The sequence below is a fragment of the Lagopus muta genome, chromosome 7 (genome assembly GCF_023343835.1).
Source record: "Lagopus muta isolate bLagMut1 chromosome 7, bLagMut1 primary, whole genome shotgun sequence".
Classification (NCBI taxonomy): Eukaryota; Metazoa; Chordata; class Aves; order Galliformes; family Phasianidae; genus Lagopus; species Lagopus muta.
In genome coordinates, this window is record NC_064439.1 from 34243244 (window position 1) to 34260284 (window position 17041).

The 17041-nt window shown below is 37.2% G+C and overlaps 1 protein-coding gene across 6 annotated transcripts in view; it reads right to left on the reverse strand.

Moving 5' to 3' along the window:
• TBC1D5 (TBC1 domain family member 5) overlaps positions 1-17041 on the reverse strand; it is a 295713-nt gene that overhangs the window by 73909 nt on the left and 204763 nt on the right. For all 6 annotated transcript variants that reach the window (XM_048950415.1, XM_048950416.1, XM_048950417.1 and 3 more), the window contains one exon: positions 2108-2250. In XM_048950415.1, coding sequence (XP_048806372.1) covers positions 2108-2250 — 143 coding nt within the window. The remainder of the gene's footprint in view (positions 1-2107; positions 2251-17041) is intronic.

The window sequence follows — 17041 nt, forward strand, 5'->3', positions numbered from 1 at the left end:
GATAAGCTACTTTCTTAAAACCATGTCCTTGTCAATACAGTAAGAAAACCAAAAAAGATCCAGCAATTCCTAAACCAGCTACTTCTTCCCCAGTCCCCAGTGTGCTGGTATAAAAGCATCTGCATCACTTTTAAACTCTCAAACGCTTTCAGTAATTTATTATTATTATGGCTTATGTTTGATATTTTTTGTAACGTAATTTCTTAAGATTTACATTTCTATTTTCATTGTTTCAGTGTCTTTAAATTGAAAGTTTACAGATGGTTTACTTATAGAAGATCAATATCATGATGGATTTTGAGCTAACATTTCCTTTCAGCAAATGAAGTTTTTAGAAACTTATTTGAGAATGTTTTTAAAAATGTCACAACAGAACTTTGAACTCAGCTCAAATATTAATATAAATAAAAGGGAAAACAGAAACAAAAATCTTTACAGATAGGTAAGGAAAGTTGACTTTTATAAAGTCAAGAAATCTCTGAGTTTGAAGTTAAAAATATATTCAACTTTACAACACTTCTGATAGGGTATTTTTTGTTTCCCCAACCTACTAAGCTTAGAGTAACTGATTTAATCCAACTATGCAAAGAAACAATATTAGCTGTCCTGACGAGATATCTTTGCCTACCGTCCAAGCAAATGTACTCACTGTTAAAGCCATTTGCTACTTTATTTATTAAAGCTGGGATTTCAGAGAAAAGAGGGAGACCAATTTCATACCGATGCTTGGAATACATTTTTAGCTTACTTTTTTAGTTACCTCATACCGATACTTGTGTAACAGCACGAGAAAGCAAAACAAAACAACTCCTAAACAATCTTCTCTCCTCTAGGAGAGACAGAGTGCTTACAAATATATTTCTAAAGTGTTTTTAAAGAGAAACGATGGCACAAAATAAAATGCTGATGTTAAGAAATATTTTTACATGTATCTGCACCATATAACTATACCAAAATTTTAAGGATTATTTCAGTTTACTGCATAAAGGAGACTGAAATTTCAGACATAATGATTTGGAATTAGATAATCCTGAAACAGAACTATTTATTTTGAAATCTCTTTGCTGAATTAAGCATCCACTTCTTTTAGAAGAAAGTAAAGCAGCTCTATATGCTAAATGTTTATTAAAAGGCAACAAAAAAAAACGCACATGAAGTTCTATGGCAGGCAATGAAATGACAGTATGTGTAAAGTAAATGCATGTTATATTTTCAAGATTGGACCCTAAAATAGGAACCACAGAAGCTGAAAACTTTATGTGTCCTAGAATACAAAATTGTGTCAAATATGTGACCTTGTTAGAAGCTAAAATTTACAGATTGTATATAATTAACACTGAACAGCATGCTAAAGAATTCATATATTTAATGACAGACATGCATCTGACTGCAAAACACATACTTTGCTGCGGCAAACTCATACATAGAATTCTCTGCAAAATATGATGAGGCATAAGTACAAATCTTTTAGATAATATAACTTCTTCCTCTCATTCACAGTTACATACACTAGTGACATTTTTGGGATTTTCCTTTAGCTCAACTTCATGTATTTTTTGCTCATCAGCAGCCTTTAAGAACTCAACTTAGCACATAATTTCACGTATGATTAAATACAATAAAACAAAATAATCAGTTTTTTGAAGACACCACTCTAGGATAAAATACAAGTATTTTGTAATTGTTACTCATCTTTGCACACAGATATCCTCCAAGATATAACCTGGAAAATTATGAGTCATTGTCTTATGCATTTTCACAGAACAGCAAAAGATGCATCTCCAGCATCAGAGGCTTTACTCAATTCATCAGCTTTGTCAGAAGGTGGAGCTCTATACATACCTGAGTCACTTCCCACACACGGTCTGCAACTCCATAGAAAAACACAGAACTACCCAGAAAACAAACCTGCATTTAACTCTCAGATACAATTTATTTCGTAAACACAGCAGACTGCATCTAAAAACAAATGGCTCCTCTCATGGCATCTAAAAGGATTTTCAGTTTGTTAAAAAAATCACAATGAAATTTAGCATTTCTTGAGCCCTTTTTTTCTGCGAAAAATAGGTTGGCATTCTTAAAAGATCATGAGAAAAGTGATACTCACAGGCATCTCTAATATATAACAACATGGCTACAAAAATGTAGTCAACTAAATTCAGGGTGATACTGTCAGCAAATAGAGCGTCCCAGACAACAAGAAGGTCCTGGAGTGGGAATTCACGTCCAAAGAGCAGCCTTACCCACCGCCTGAAAAAAAGAAAAGACATGAGTTGCACCCTTGCATTTTGACAAATATTGGGAAGGCAGTATATATACCACAGGATCAGCTACAATACAAAGTGTTTTGCCAGCAAATTTTGCAAATTCGGAAGGTATATGAGAATTACTTACTTGTGTTTTTGGAAATATTATTGTATTTACATTAAGGGAAGCAATACGGTACTGACTGTAGTGGTTTACTGATTACTATTACATAGGTCAACCTTAAAAGAAATATCACACCAATTCCACGTACTGTATTTTTGAGCAATTGATGTGATATTCTTTGAAGATGGAAGTAAGACCATGTCATGCAAGAATGGCCTGGAACAGGGAAGCTGCATGAAGCCAGTGGTTTCTAAAAGCCCTGAAAACCTCCGGCAAGTGAGAGCCAATTGAAGGCAGATGATAAACAACAGTGGAAATGGATCAGCCCACATTTGCTCTGAAGAGCCTTGCTCCCTTTTCGAAAGCAGTGTTTGCAGATCCATGAAAAATATGCTACATATTCTTTTTTGACTAAACATAATTTAAATCTTTACCAGATTTAGTGATAATCTGCAAGTAGACTACAGCATTAAGTCCTGATCATACCTCTGCTGTTTTCATAGAAAAAGGGGAAAATCTGTCTGACTAAGGCAACATTTGCTTGAGACTAGAAGACTGAGATGCAGAAGAAAATTTCTCAAGCTTTCTCATATGCAGTTCTGGCCCTTACACTGGCCTACTTACTGACCTCGAGACAGGCACTTCCCTTTCCTATTCCAAAACAGAACCATTACTTTGGTATCTTTTTAGCTAGCAAGAATTATCTAAGGTTGCAATTGTAAAAGCTGCAAAGGAGTTAGTACATCAGTCCTAGAATAATTATTATAAAATGGACTTAAAAATAATGAATTACGTTCATAGCTGGGATATGCAAATTTCTACTCATGCAGAATCTGTTTACTCAGTGACAAAAAACAGACTGATTGTGAATTTCTGCTAAGCAAATTGAGTCATTCTATAAAATTCACAAAACTTTCCAAAAAGGCAACTGGAAATTTCATGAAGATTAGTTTCACTTTTGAGGATTTGTGTTTAACCACTTTTGTACCAGAACTTGTTGTTTTAAGGCATCTATGGTTTTTTTTTAATTTTTTTTTTTAAATTATTTTTAAATTTTTTTTTTCTGGTAATAAAAGTTCACTGCTGCATAAATGGATCTCAGCATGTCAGGTGAGTGACAATCTGTACTCTCTTTCAACAGAGACTGAAAGATACTGTTTTGTTAATTGAAGTTTTGTTCATTCAAACTATTGTATGCTCTGCCATTGTGTATATAACCCATAAAAATGTCCATATTACAGACATAGAGATCACTGCACAGAGTATTATTCCCAGCAAGATTAAAATTGAAAATAAGCGATTTCAAAAAACAGTCTTATCTAATTCTTCTTATCTTCACATCCAACATTTATGTTCTAAGCTCTTGTAACTTCTTTTAGCATAGTAATTATAACAGCTACAATATTAGCTACGACAAAACCAAAACTCTGGTATTTGCTTCTCTGATCAAACCCTTTCCCTAGAAGGACATATTTTCAGGCTGCAGAACGCATAGTCAGAAGACCAGTTAACAAAATGCAGGACTTATCTATTACAAGGGCTGCTCTGAAAGTGATGCATCTTATTTAACCACGCTGGCCCACAACATCAGAGGACGTTGGAAGTGCTGCAGGAGAGGCTGAATCTTCCCACCAGTATTCCCTTGCATTTTGTTGCTGTGCAACAGATGGCAGCAGAGGGGCAGTGTGACAGAGCAGCATCTGACATGGAAGCGTGCATGAAGCAAAGGTGTGGAACTGAATGCCTCCATGCAGAAAAAATGGCACCCGTTGACATTCATCGATGCTTGGTTAATATTTACGCAGATCAAACAGTGGATGTGAGCACAGTGAAGCACTGGGTTGTGTTTCAGCAGAGGCAACAGCGAGCCACTGCTGCTGGTGCAAATTCTTGTAAAGCATGGCAAGCAGCCTCTTGTCTGTTGCTGATGAAAATGTACAGATAATGGTGGCGACTGTGTTGAAAAATAGTCTTTTGTAGCTGATAATTAGTTCTATAAAAGAGTGCTACTGTACTCTTTGTATCTGCTGTATTTTCCATGGGAATAAATAGAGGCATTACTTTTGGAGTGATCTGTGTACATTTAATACCATATCAGCTGTAGCTAGGGGCCTTTACCACATAGCAGCATGTTACCCTACAGTGTCTAGCCCACAGGAGACTATTACCCTACAATGACACAAACATTACCCAAACTCTGTATGAAGCCTATTGCTTCCATTAACAACCTCTCCCACCTGTAAAACCACAACTGTAATGTTAAACAAACTGTTAGGAACAGAATTAGAGCTAAGCTTGAAGCATTCTAGCTGACTTTGCCTGCAACTAACCAGCTCTCACGCAGAAGCTTTGCTAGCCATCTAATACACTTCAAGGGAAAAAATACACCACGGTGTAATGGGATTTGTTATTAGTCTTTTATTAGAAATCTCTTTTGCTTCTTTACTACTTCATTATGCAGTGTTAATCGTTTGTAGATGCAGGTTTATTCTGCTCAAGCAGAAGTCATTCTTTTTTTTTTTCTCCTGCTTTTACACTTTCTCCTGGGAAAATTAATTCTCAGTCCCCAGAGGTATCATGTTTCACAGATGTAGGCTGCCAAAGAACAACTGGACTTCCTTTTGCAACCATAATATTATCGTTAATTATTTGAATGCTCCTGTCCTAAAGGGAGTATGCAACTCACTGTTCTAAATGCATATATACTAATTGCTCTCTCATTTTCTTTAGCAGTGTTTAGCTCTTAGCATCAATAAACCAAGGACTGTATTGCTTATGAACCATGCTGTCACAGGACTTCAGTCAGCTTTTATATTCCAAAAAAAGGTTCTTAATTCCTTACGGTAAGTGTCTGTACTGAAAAGCTCTCTTTCAAATGAACACATTTCTATTGCTTTTACAAATATTTGCATAGAATTTCAGAAACACTTAATAATTGCATTGGACACGGAAAGCTTTTTTTTTTTCCTGAGATTGCTGTCTGTGGTTTAATTATTGTTCTGTCCTGTTAATCTTGCCTTACATCTGTTACACCTGCAGACTGTGAGGCTCACACTAGTATATCTTTTATCGTGTGCTATCATACAATAATTCATATTTTACCAGACACCCTCAGCCATTAAAATCTGCAAAAGCACAGATTCTTTAAAGCCATAATATAGCAAGGTACTACCACCTACACTGTAGCATATGTAACTGTATCTTCTACTTTTAATTTCTATATAATTAAAACAATATTCTCAAGACATCAGTAATTGCTGACAATAGATAATGATTCATTAATGGCCTTACATACAGAGAAAGCAGGAGAAAACTGTGCTCTAGTAAAGCCATTAAACAAGGCAATGATCCAGCTTCACCAGTTTTAACTAAAATCACAACCATACTGACTGGGACTTACCAGACTATTCTCCAAGCCTTGATAAAATTAACTTACTTTAACTACAGACAGCTTTTCTGTTGCATATATGTAGCCGGTTACCGTCTCTGTCTTTTTGGAGAGAATTCTTAAAAAAAAATATGTAAGAAATGGTTCCACACAAAGCATTTCAGAGAGCTTAGTAGGGGCATAGTTTGTCCTTTTATAAGAACAAAGCAGCACCAGGAAATCAGCAGGAGTCTGATAAACCACCATGCCAGGAGAGGCCAGGCATGGCCTGGGACATGCAGCTGCTCCGCATCCATTCTGCAGATACTTGTGAATGATTTTGTGCAGAAACCAGTGTTTGTCAATAAGTTGCCTAAAACCTTCTACTAGAGTCTGTTTTCAGCCAGATTTGCTTTTGTTAAATTTAGTATTCAGTACAATTTGCAACCTAAGCCTCTACTCATGGCTTGATTTTTTTAATTCAGTAAAAAAAAATAATTCTGCCCGTGCTAATTTTTTTTTTCCCCAAACAGTTTGCTAAGATCTGAAGTGAAAATAATAAGGTCTCTGGTATTTCCTTTTGCTGTGCATATTAAAAACAAATAAAAATGCCCACATTCGATGCCTCCTCAGTTGATGCAAGCTTAGTAGAATGCAGGTTTCCACAAGCATGTTCTCTTCCTAACTCACACCACTGCCATGCCTGTGCAGAATTCACCCTCCCGCCCTTCTCACCCCAATGCCCTGTGTAGGAACTGGCACTGGTGTGTGCTGCCCCCTGCAGCGCCACCCCTTGCCATGGCTGGCACCACTCAATGCTGCACTGGAGGAGGATGCTGCAGTCTGGTTTCCACTGCCTGCAGGGCTCTGGAGGGGAAGTCCTCTGCAGAAGGAGAGGGTCAGTAGTGTTTTGCAGGAAGTCTTCCTTTTCAGTACAAGTTTTGCTGCTTTCTTTAAATAAGAAAATTAATTCAATGGATCAAGTAGTGAAAGAAACACCATCTTATCAAAACTAAGCACTCAAAAGCTGAGAAATGCCAAAATTAACATCAGTTGTTTACTGACTGAGAAAATTACACGTGGGCTCTGTCTCTTTAAGCTCTGCCATGAATTATGTTCAAGCAAACATTTGTAGCCATCACAATTTACTGTGGAAAGTCACGGTCGATAATTTAGGAGAAAGGGTAGCAGCACAGACTTCAGCTGTGATCTGCTTTTATAAAAATAAGATATGGAAAAAGGACGCGGAACAACAACATTCTAAAGAATTTAAAGCTCTATGGTGAATCAAGAATTTAACAGTTCAGCGCCAAGCAGCGAGTACTACTCTGGGCAGAGCCAGTGCCTGGGCTCTGTGCTCAAACACCTGCATTTCCCACCTGAGGACTCCTGCGTGGGATGCTGGGCAGGCTGTTAGCAACAGGCTGGCCATCTCCTGCCACAGGGATTCCACTGCCGCAGTGGGGCTTGGAGCGCTTGTATGGATGAGAACAGCAATCACAGCTACAAATGCACAGCAAAAGCGCCCTCAACAGAAGGACATTCAGTAACAGAAATGGTCCCTGGTTTGCTGGTTGCCAATGTGAGCCCGAAGGGAGAGGGGTGAGTTCAATCAAAAGGTGAAATTTTGAAAATATCAGGTGATTGGGTTAGGGCAGGGTAAACAGGTGATGCACTTAATGAAAAGTATGCCTTTGTATCTTTAAGCAGTAATGCTTAAAATTGCTAGAAATACATTACGATAAAAATACTGAACGTACTAGCCTGCTTTGGGTAGCTTTCTGCTCCAGTACCTAACTATAGGTGACCTGTTCACCAGTGCTGCCCTTGGCTGCAGACTTTCTTTGACTGCTGCTGTCACATATGGCTGCTGCCAACCTGCAGCCACCTCCTGGAGTAGCACCTGCCATCGTAGTGCCCCTGACAGGGAGACACCAACCTCCCTTCATGTTTGTGCTATGGTTTTCCTCTTTTATGCAGTTCCAGCCTGTTGTATCATTATGAATGGTTACGGTCCTATTTTGCTGTTTGGAAATCCGCTTAATGATGACAAGAATTATGCATTTTGCTCCTTCACACAGCCATCCCAAAGCGTATGTTTCTCCATGTCAAGTGTCATGTCATTCTCCAATGATGCCTCAGTGAGAAGGAACTTACTTAAAGCGAGCATTTTTACAAAGTATCAATGACTGTACTCACTAAAATGTATTGCAGGTTTTAAACTTCCGCTGAATGTTCCTACTCCGCAGTTACTGAATGGCAACTGAGTAAATGGAAACAGTATAAATGGAAAGAACTAACACTAAGAAAAGCAATCCTAGTTAAGAATTATGCCAGCAGCATTGCTATCTCACCTTTATGTACATTACCTCTCTAATACAACTATTTTCAGTCTTGCTGAGCAGTGTTAGGCTAGTAATATATAAAATCATACAGCAAAAATGCATTCATAATATACACCAAAATTTTCATAATATACACCGCTCCTTGCTAGGCCCCAGTGACCCCATAAGCAAAAATAAAAACCCCACAGTTACTAGTAAACCACTGGAGAAACCCGGATATCTGGTTATTTGCTACATTTGAATCTTGGTTGCATGTTACTCCAAAATTCTGGATATATATAATATAATTTTGTTTCAGTGATTGTTTGATAAAGGTAGGAATTCAGAACAATGAACTTTAAAATCCTGGGTTGCTGTCATGATTTTGAAATGTATTTGACTGATCTTGGTCTAAAGCTCCAGTAAATATGACTGACTCAAACAAGCTTTTAGCTTGTATGTAAAATGGCTCACCTTCTTTTTATTAAATGGACAACTTTCTTTTGATTTTTTTCTCTAGAACAGTTCTAGTTTCTCTGCATACTCAAACTGTTTTAAAAGAGGTAGTTCTATTTTCAGGTTTTATTGATGGTTCCCACCTAAAATTTACAGCGGTCAATTTCTGGTAAAGCTTGAATCTAAACTTATTTGTAACAGTAATTATGCAATAATACATTTTAAGAACACGACTGCTTTCATTATCAGTTCTAACCTCTATCAGTTTTAGCTTGTTATAAGGTGTTGGTTAGGTTACAGACAGTTCTTTCCACAGTTTAAGAGGCTATTTGTTTTTAGATACCACCAGACTGAAGGTCAGTGGAACAGAAAAGTAAAAATAATCTTTCTCATTAGCTTGTTAACTGATTTTAAAAATGTTTTGATTAGGATCAGAGAGAAGTCTGCAATGGACTTTCCATAACACTAGAAACTTCAGAAACAGAGCTAAGAACTTGAATGTGAAAAGAAAAAACAGAAACAAGTTATCCACTTCCTCAGAGAGAAAAATGGATGATTTGCATTAAGGTAGCATTTAACAGAACTCTTTGCAGTGGGAAGAGAGAACATTGCTTAGTTTCTTTTCCATTTCTCCTAAATTCAACGTAAAACAATTTCAGTATTTCACATACACAACACCTATGTTTGTATAAGCATGAAAGACATCACATCAAGTTACTGGGATATAACAATTTACTGACCAGTCATTACTGGGGAGGACGAATAAAACTGTTCTATTCCTATTGTTATCTGCAGCAACAGAATAACACAATCACAGAATCAAGGTTTGGAAGGGACCTCAAGGATCATGAATCTCCAACCCCCCTGCCACAGGCAGGGCCACCAAACTCCACATTTAATACCAGACCAGGCTGCCCAGGGCACCATCCAACCTGGCCTTGAACACTTCCAGTGGCGGGGCATCCACAACCTCTCTGGGCAGCCTGTTCCAGCACCCCACCACTCTCTCTGTAAAGAATTTCTCCCCGACATCCAACCTAAATCTCCCCTCCCTCAATTTAAAACCTTGTCCAGCTGTTATCAACCCTTTCTCTTTGTAGGCTCCCTTTAGGTATTGAAATGCAATGAGGTCACCCCGCAGCCTTCTTTTCCCCAGTCTGAACAAGCCCAGCTCCGTCAGCCTGTCTTCATAGGGGAGGTGCACCAGTCCCCTGATCATATTCATGGCCCTCCTCTGGACCCTCTCCAACTCCCTGTCTCCCTGTCTTTTTTGTACTGGTGGCTACGCTCTTGGACACAGTACTCCAGATGGGGCCTCACAAGAGCAGAGTAGAGGGGGACAATCACCTCCCTGTTCCTGCTGGCCACCCCTCTTTTGATGGAGCCCAAGATACCATTTGCCTTCCAAGCCACAAGGGCACACTGCTGGCTCATGTTAAGTTTTTCATCTATCAAGACCTCCAGGTTCTTCTTCACAGGGCTGCTCTCAAGGACCGCTCATTGTGCAGTACTCCAGTGACCATAATAATAATAGTAGCTTCTGCCATTATTAATTTTTTAAAAAGACATTAGAGCTAGACACTTGTTAGGGTTCTTTGGTCAAGTTTTTGTCAAGTTTACAACACATATCAAAGAACAAGGTTACTCATCCATTTTTCAAACGTTGGGCAAAATATTGTTGTAACAACACTAGGGATCCAGCTGCTACACCATGATTCATTTAAAAATTATCTGGGTTAACCTGTGCTTTTATTCAACGGAAAGATACTGAAGAACACTGCTGTGTTTCTGCAAACTGACTAAATTTTTTACAGCTTGGGCAATACCCAGATTTAAAACACAAAGTTTAGTATGATAAATTTGTGATAAACTAGAATGACCAAAGGGGACTGTTATAATCTGCAATAAAAAAATCTTTTGAAGTCAGCAACAAAGTATTAAGTGCAAGGACACTGGGACTTCGTTCCTGATAAAGACATAATTTAATGACTAATATGCATTCAGAATAAAAAAATATAAGAATACGAAGATGCGACTAATGAATTCTTACTGCTCTTGTATCTGTGTAATTCAAACCTACAGCACTAAATACTAATGATACATGTACAGTTTGTTTGGAAAATCACTGCAGAGTAGCAAAAACATTTTCTTTTTTTTAACAAAAATAATTACAGGTGAATGATTTTAAACACTACTTGCTGCAATAAAGCTATTGAAACAAAAGAGGCACTTCTAAATTAGTGAAGTTCCTACTGATATCAGCTATTAGCAATTAGGAACTCCAACCCCCAAGTTTTCCATCTTTAAACAGCAATGATTAAATTTGGTTTTAAAGTGGAGAAATTATATTAGAAAAACAACTCTCAGTGTTGTAATTGAAGCACAGTTCTTAAGATGATAAAATAAATTTGCTAATAGCTTTATCCATTGATTCAAGATGCATGCAGTAGCTTTAAAAGATACACGAATCCTTTTGTACAGTCTCTTTAGAATAGGAATCCTACAATGTTTCATTGATCCATAATATTATATCTCCCAGAGTTATTATTTGTCTCTAGAATCTACTTGAACAAGATGTCATCTAAAAACTGTCTATTTTAACACACAAAGAAGAGGGAGAATTTTTCAAGAACTTTAAAGTAAACAAGAAAGTAGTGATAAAATATTATCAAGCTTCTGTTTTTATTTTCTACCTCTGAGATTACTAAATAAAATGCCTTTTTGTCCACTAAAAAATGAAATATGCAACTGAATCACCTTTCTGTAACTCTGCATTGCAATGTTATAACAGATAAACCTTTTTCTGGTATGCCAAGTAAAAATTACAATAAAACTTATTTTAATTCTTCAGAAGCTATCTGCCTATAAAAACATGTTGTATTCAAGTTAATTAGGCAACATACCTCTGACCGCCACCAGTTTGTCAATTCACTTGAGTCTTTTTTTCCTTCTAATTCCACTTATTTAAATCATTGCCGTGCATCCAGAATTTTCTTGGGTATTTTTCATGAATGACTGGAGCACCCAGCTTTATAGCAGCTCTGTAGATGAAGTAACTCTATTAGAAATTCCACATTTGGAGCTAATGCCTGCAGTGGCCAGATCACCTCAATGGCAGCCCTCAGCGCAGAGAGAATTTGGATTTTTCTTCTTATTCTCATCATGGTGTGAGACTCATTCCAGAGACCCTTTCCCTTTGAGACTCAAAAATACACCTAAAATTGATGGAATTCTCACTTCCTACCCAAATTGAGAAGTTACTTCTGCAGATTTCTTTACAATTAAGTACAGGACATTTCCAAATCTCTTGGTGGCTTTCCACTGCAGAGAAGAAATTTATTTAGTTTTTGAAACGAGGAGAGAAGATTTATATCATTACTGAATACAATATTATATCTACTGTATGCTCTAAAACTGAATTATGAAGCTGTTCAGAGGCCATACATGCAGCAGTCCATTTCAATCTATTAGTCTAGCTAAATGCCTTCATATATCCAACAAAGGGAGTCATCATCATCAATCTGCCAGTTTTAGTGACCAGTCAACTACATGTTGATGCACACACTGAGGAAAACCAAGCATTTTTCCCTGCTGTCATACCTCTGAATGTAAGAATTGAGTGAGGCTATTCCAAGAGGCAGCCTAAAAAATGTTGATCTAGCTGCTTAACATAAATAAAAGAATTAGAATCGACACTTTACTTATAAATTTAGATCTAAGGCAGAATCTAAGTTGGAGGCTGATCCCATTATCAAGGCTAGTAAGAGTATGGTACTTATAATTGGTGTAACTGTTTACATCTAGCAATATTGATATGTTAAGACACAGATACAACTAAACCAGAGTTTCAGTTTTTCCCACTTTAAAAAAAAAAAAAAAAAAAAAGAAGTTGTTTTCATTTTATACATGTATATCGACATTTGCTAAATTCTTTTTCCTTTAAGTTTATGGTGACATTTTATCAAACACTTTCTTTCATGTAAACAGTTAAAAAATCCACAACATATTTCAGGTTATTTTATCCTTTTCATACATGCTCCAAACAAGTAATTTTACGTATTAGCTACAAGAGTAAGAATTCCAATATTTATGAAACGAAGTACCTATATCTGGTGGAGTTCTGTGCTGTGTAGTTGTATTCGTATGGGAACACTGCATCTTTTAAGAGGTGCACAAGGGGCTTAGTGGTCTCATTTAGCTACCTATGTGACCCTACGGAAGGATTGCTAGCAGTAAAACACTCTGGTAGCAAACTGCTAATTCATTAATTAACTGTAGTATTTGCTGGAAAGGAAAGCATTAAACAACGCTGCACAGAAAGTGCAATTGTGGTTGTTCCACGTCCCCGTCTGCAGTATGTGTGGCGGAGGCAAGCAATGCCTACGCTGTTTCTAATTATTCCAATTATCATGGCACACTATGAAAACTTGATTAATAACACTGAAGATATTGTTGTGGCAATTAGCCATATGGTTGAGGGACTTTATTCTGTCACGATTTAGCCATTAGCATCTACTTATGTTTGTCAGAACAGTGCATCCGTGACAAGTTGAAGTTCCGCTCACCTTGCCGAGTCCCCTGTGAGCAACACTAGAGAACTGTTTATTCCTGGGAGCCCCTCGCCTGAGTAAATTTTTCATGTGGCATGGGTCTGACTAGGGACAAATGTCAAGTAGCTTATGCGACGACCCATCAAGCCAGGTTCACTCTGCAGAAGGCTCCTAGCAAATGGCTTGTCAAAGCAGGCTTCTTTCAGAGGAAGATTTGACCAGTAAAATTAGTGTCAAATGCCTTGTATTGAATGTTTTCAATGGTTAACCATTCAGAGAGCATGCACCTATCCTTATTTAGACATGATGAAATGTTCTATTATGATTTTATACACCTATGAGTTACATATTACTGCATGCTTGAAATGTATAGCTAGCAGCAGAGGGACTGCAGGGCAGCGTTGCTGACACTCTGGTCAGCTGAACTGACAGGTACATAAGCTAACAGTTTCATGAGCCGCCTTCTCACAGTACAAAATGTTTGTTAAAAACAATGCTTATTTTAATGGCTCTTTTGTTTTGTGGCCAGAATATGTGGCCACTCAGAACCAAAACGTTTGCAATCAAAGACAACTTCGAACTTGTTCACAGCTGGGATGCAACAAGTTAGTTCTTATTAAAAAGAGTAGGAAGCACTATAGAATTAGCATCTGGTGCAGAGGGAGGCTATATAAGAATGCTGCTCCAAAAGTAATGCCACTTATTTTATTACAATGGTCCACAGCTTCAGAAACAGAAAATCTGCTGCACATTTACACAGTTGAAATAGTCTTCTCAAAACTGTGCTAATTTGAACTCTGTTGCTCTCTTTATTCTTTGAAATTTTTTCTTAAAACTACATTTTAACTTATTTCTGAAGAGAAACATTTTTCTGAAGCTACAAATACTCAGTGCTGATGAAAGAGGCACACAAGGGACATTTCAGAATTGTTTCTTGGCAGCATTAAATGGACCTGACATCCTAATCCTCTGTCTTTTCCTATGATTGGCAAATGCATACAGGAGAGGTGTCCATCTCATAGGGTAAGAGGTGGACACCTGCTCATAGGAAGGATTTCCATGAATGGAAGTAGGCTCTTCAGCAGACTGCTGCTGAGTTTCGAAAGAGAAACAGACAGAAAGGAGGGATGTGATCAGAAGCACAATAAATGATCCCTAAGTCAAGGTATGAAAAGAAAGGGCTGGAAGATAGTTGTATCTAAAGGCTAATTTATCTGACCATGCTCTTCTATGTTCCAAAACAATGAAGCACAACATGACTGGAAGGTAGGAAGCCAGAAACATGCCTGGTGCTACAACCATTCTAGTGGAGCCAAATGCATTTGCCTGTTAAACAAAGGATCATCCCATGCAACACAACATCTAGCACTGGAAACCAGCCTCCAGACTGACAATTTCCTTCAGTTAATGGGAACAGAGAGGTAATCTTACAGCTGAACTCACTGAATCTTGATAATTTCAACATTTCCTCTAGGCACACCTTCTCTACTGGATTCTTGCTCCTGATTGCTTGGGATGTGATATTTTATTTGAAGGAAATTATGCTATTGAGTATTTAGTTGGCTGTGACAGGTAGAATGCATATTCTGAGGGGTAGCATCCATCTCTGTCAGCTAAACCAGGCTGTGACAACACTTGCCAACTATCATTAGCAACTTTCTTACTGTCTCAGATAATATTCCACAGTCTTAGTGATATGATTCCACGCCTGCTTTTAAAGGGTTGCTGTTACCAATAAATCATTTATGGATTTTACTTTCATACAGAAAAGGATCTGTTCACGAAGAGTTTAGCAAACTTTTGTTGCCCAAAGCAGGCTGACTCAGCAAGAGCTCTAACTTGGATCAAGGAATTTAAAAATAATTTTCCAGATGTGGGCTATCCTTGCAGCATTATCTTTTATTTATATGTTTATTTGTTTCCTGTTACAAGCTTCACACTTGAGATGTATTGTATTCAAATACTTTTCAGATTGATTAGCTGATACTACTTTAACTCAGAGCAATAACCTTATCTGAAAACTGGCTTTTCAATATGGTAGTTCTACTTTAGAACTGAAAAAAGGCTTGTGCTTATGAAAACCTGCATACCTCTTCAATCATAATAGTTACTTCTGTAAGGATTTTGTTACTATTTACACATCTTGTTTTGCTACATCATCAGCCAGTTACATCATTATGAGCTGTAATATATGAGTACGTAGCAGTCTGAGTAAACGAAGCATGTATCTTCAGTTACATATTTCCTGCATTTTTCAGTAACCACAACCAAGTGATGAAAGTATGTGTAGTAGTAGGATCTCAGAAAAATTCATGAGGTACCAATGGCAAATCTTATTAAAGTCCAATGTTAAATTTATTTTAAAATACATTTTTTATTGTTGAAGTCAGACAAGATGTCTACCAATGTTGAACTTGCACTACTGATGTACTATCATTGTCTTAAATATCTTGCTAAACAAAGAGACTTGTCAAATCTTTCAGGTGATTTGATAAACTTTTTCTAAACCACTTGGAATTTACACAAGGCAAAAGTGTTCACTTTGTTAGTTTTTTTCAAACATATCCCTCTTGTATAACCTTTTGACTATAAAATTAATTCAGTGTTTATAATGAATATTAAAACTCAACAGCATTGAAACAATTGCTGTCCACTGTGTCATTGCACAGATATATACAAAACTTTTGATTATAGGAAACTGAGATAGTAAGTAAACTTTTAATTGCAAAGATATAGGTGACTTGGGTGTTAATAAACTTATGCACTCTGGATGATTAAAAACTGGAGTAAAAGGAGAATGACAACTTACTCTATCGCTACTAGTCGTTTTCTACTTATGATGGTGATGCAACTGAGACTGGTGTAACTGCATGAAATGTGTTTCCAGGAACAGAGACTGGAGGAAGTGTTCAAAAAGAGGAGGCACCACCTAAAAAGTCTCAACTAGAAATTGGGCAGAGCTCTGGTTGAGAATACAATATCAATGAACTAGTGGCTTTAACAGAAGCAGGCACTACCTCTGCAGAGGGTTTCCTATTGTATAGTTATGTATATAACACCAACACAGTTTCATCATCGTGCCAAACTACTCCATTCAAGTTCTTTCAAGACAAAGAGAACAATGCTTAAATGCTCCAATTTAAACTTATATCATTAAAACTAAGGAAATGCATTAAGACAATTCCTACCATGTTGTAAAATCCCTAGTTCTGCAAGTACATCCCTTTTAATTCTGATTTTCATGAAAATATGTACCGCTTTAATATTAATTTCTATGAAAATATGCATCATAAAACATAGCAGATGTAGGCAGACAATTAACATATTGTATCAACTTACGCATTGTTTACTCTTTATTGAATTCTCTTATTAAATTAACTTTATTCTGCATTTCCTTTGTTTCCCTTTCACTACCATAAAGTTTTTTTTAACCAGTTTTATTATAGATAGTTTAAATTGGACCAATTCACTCATCACTAGGCTGAAAATCTGAGGAGGGGTCAACATCTACCTTTTCTGCAGAAGTCAATTTTCTGCTAGACTGAGTCAAAAGAGCAACATGGCATCTGTTTGTATTGTTCTGTATCGGTAAATGAAACTTTTTTTTTTGAACAAAAGCTTGGTATTTGCAAAAGCTGTAAGACTGTGGAGACCATAATCTAAAATCATGAGAGCCACAATTTTTATGACTACAATCTTCTTTTCCTGGTGTTCAGGCAGTGGTTTTTGGGTGGATTGCGCTGCATGCGTTCCAATGAGACATTTACAATCTCCTTTATGCAAATTACCCCAGCAGCTGTTTAAGAGCTGTGGTTGTCAGACCAGGCAAGGAGAATGTGATTTGGTATGTCACAAATGGGGCAGGGCTTTATTAGGCTCTGCTAGAAAGTTTTTGCAGATGCCTTAGCACAGAATCACTGTGATCTTTTAACCCCATGATAACTTCACTGCTTACAGGAAGGAAAACACAAAAA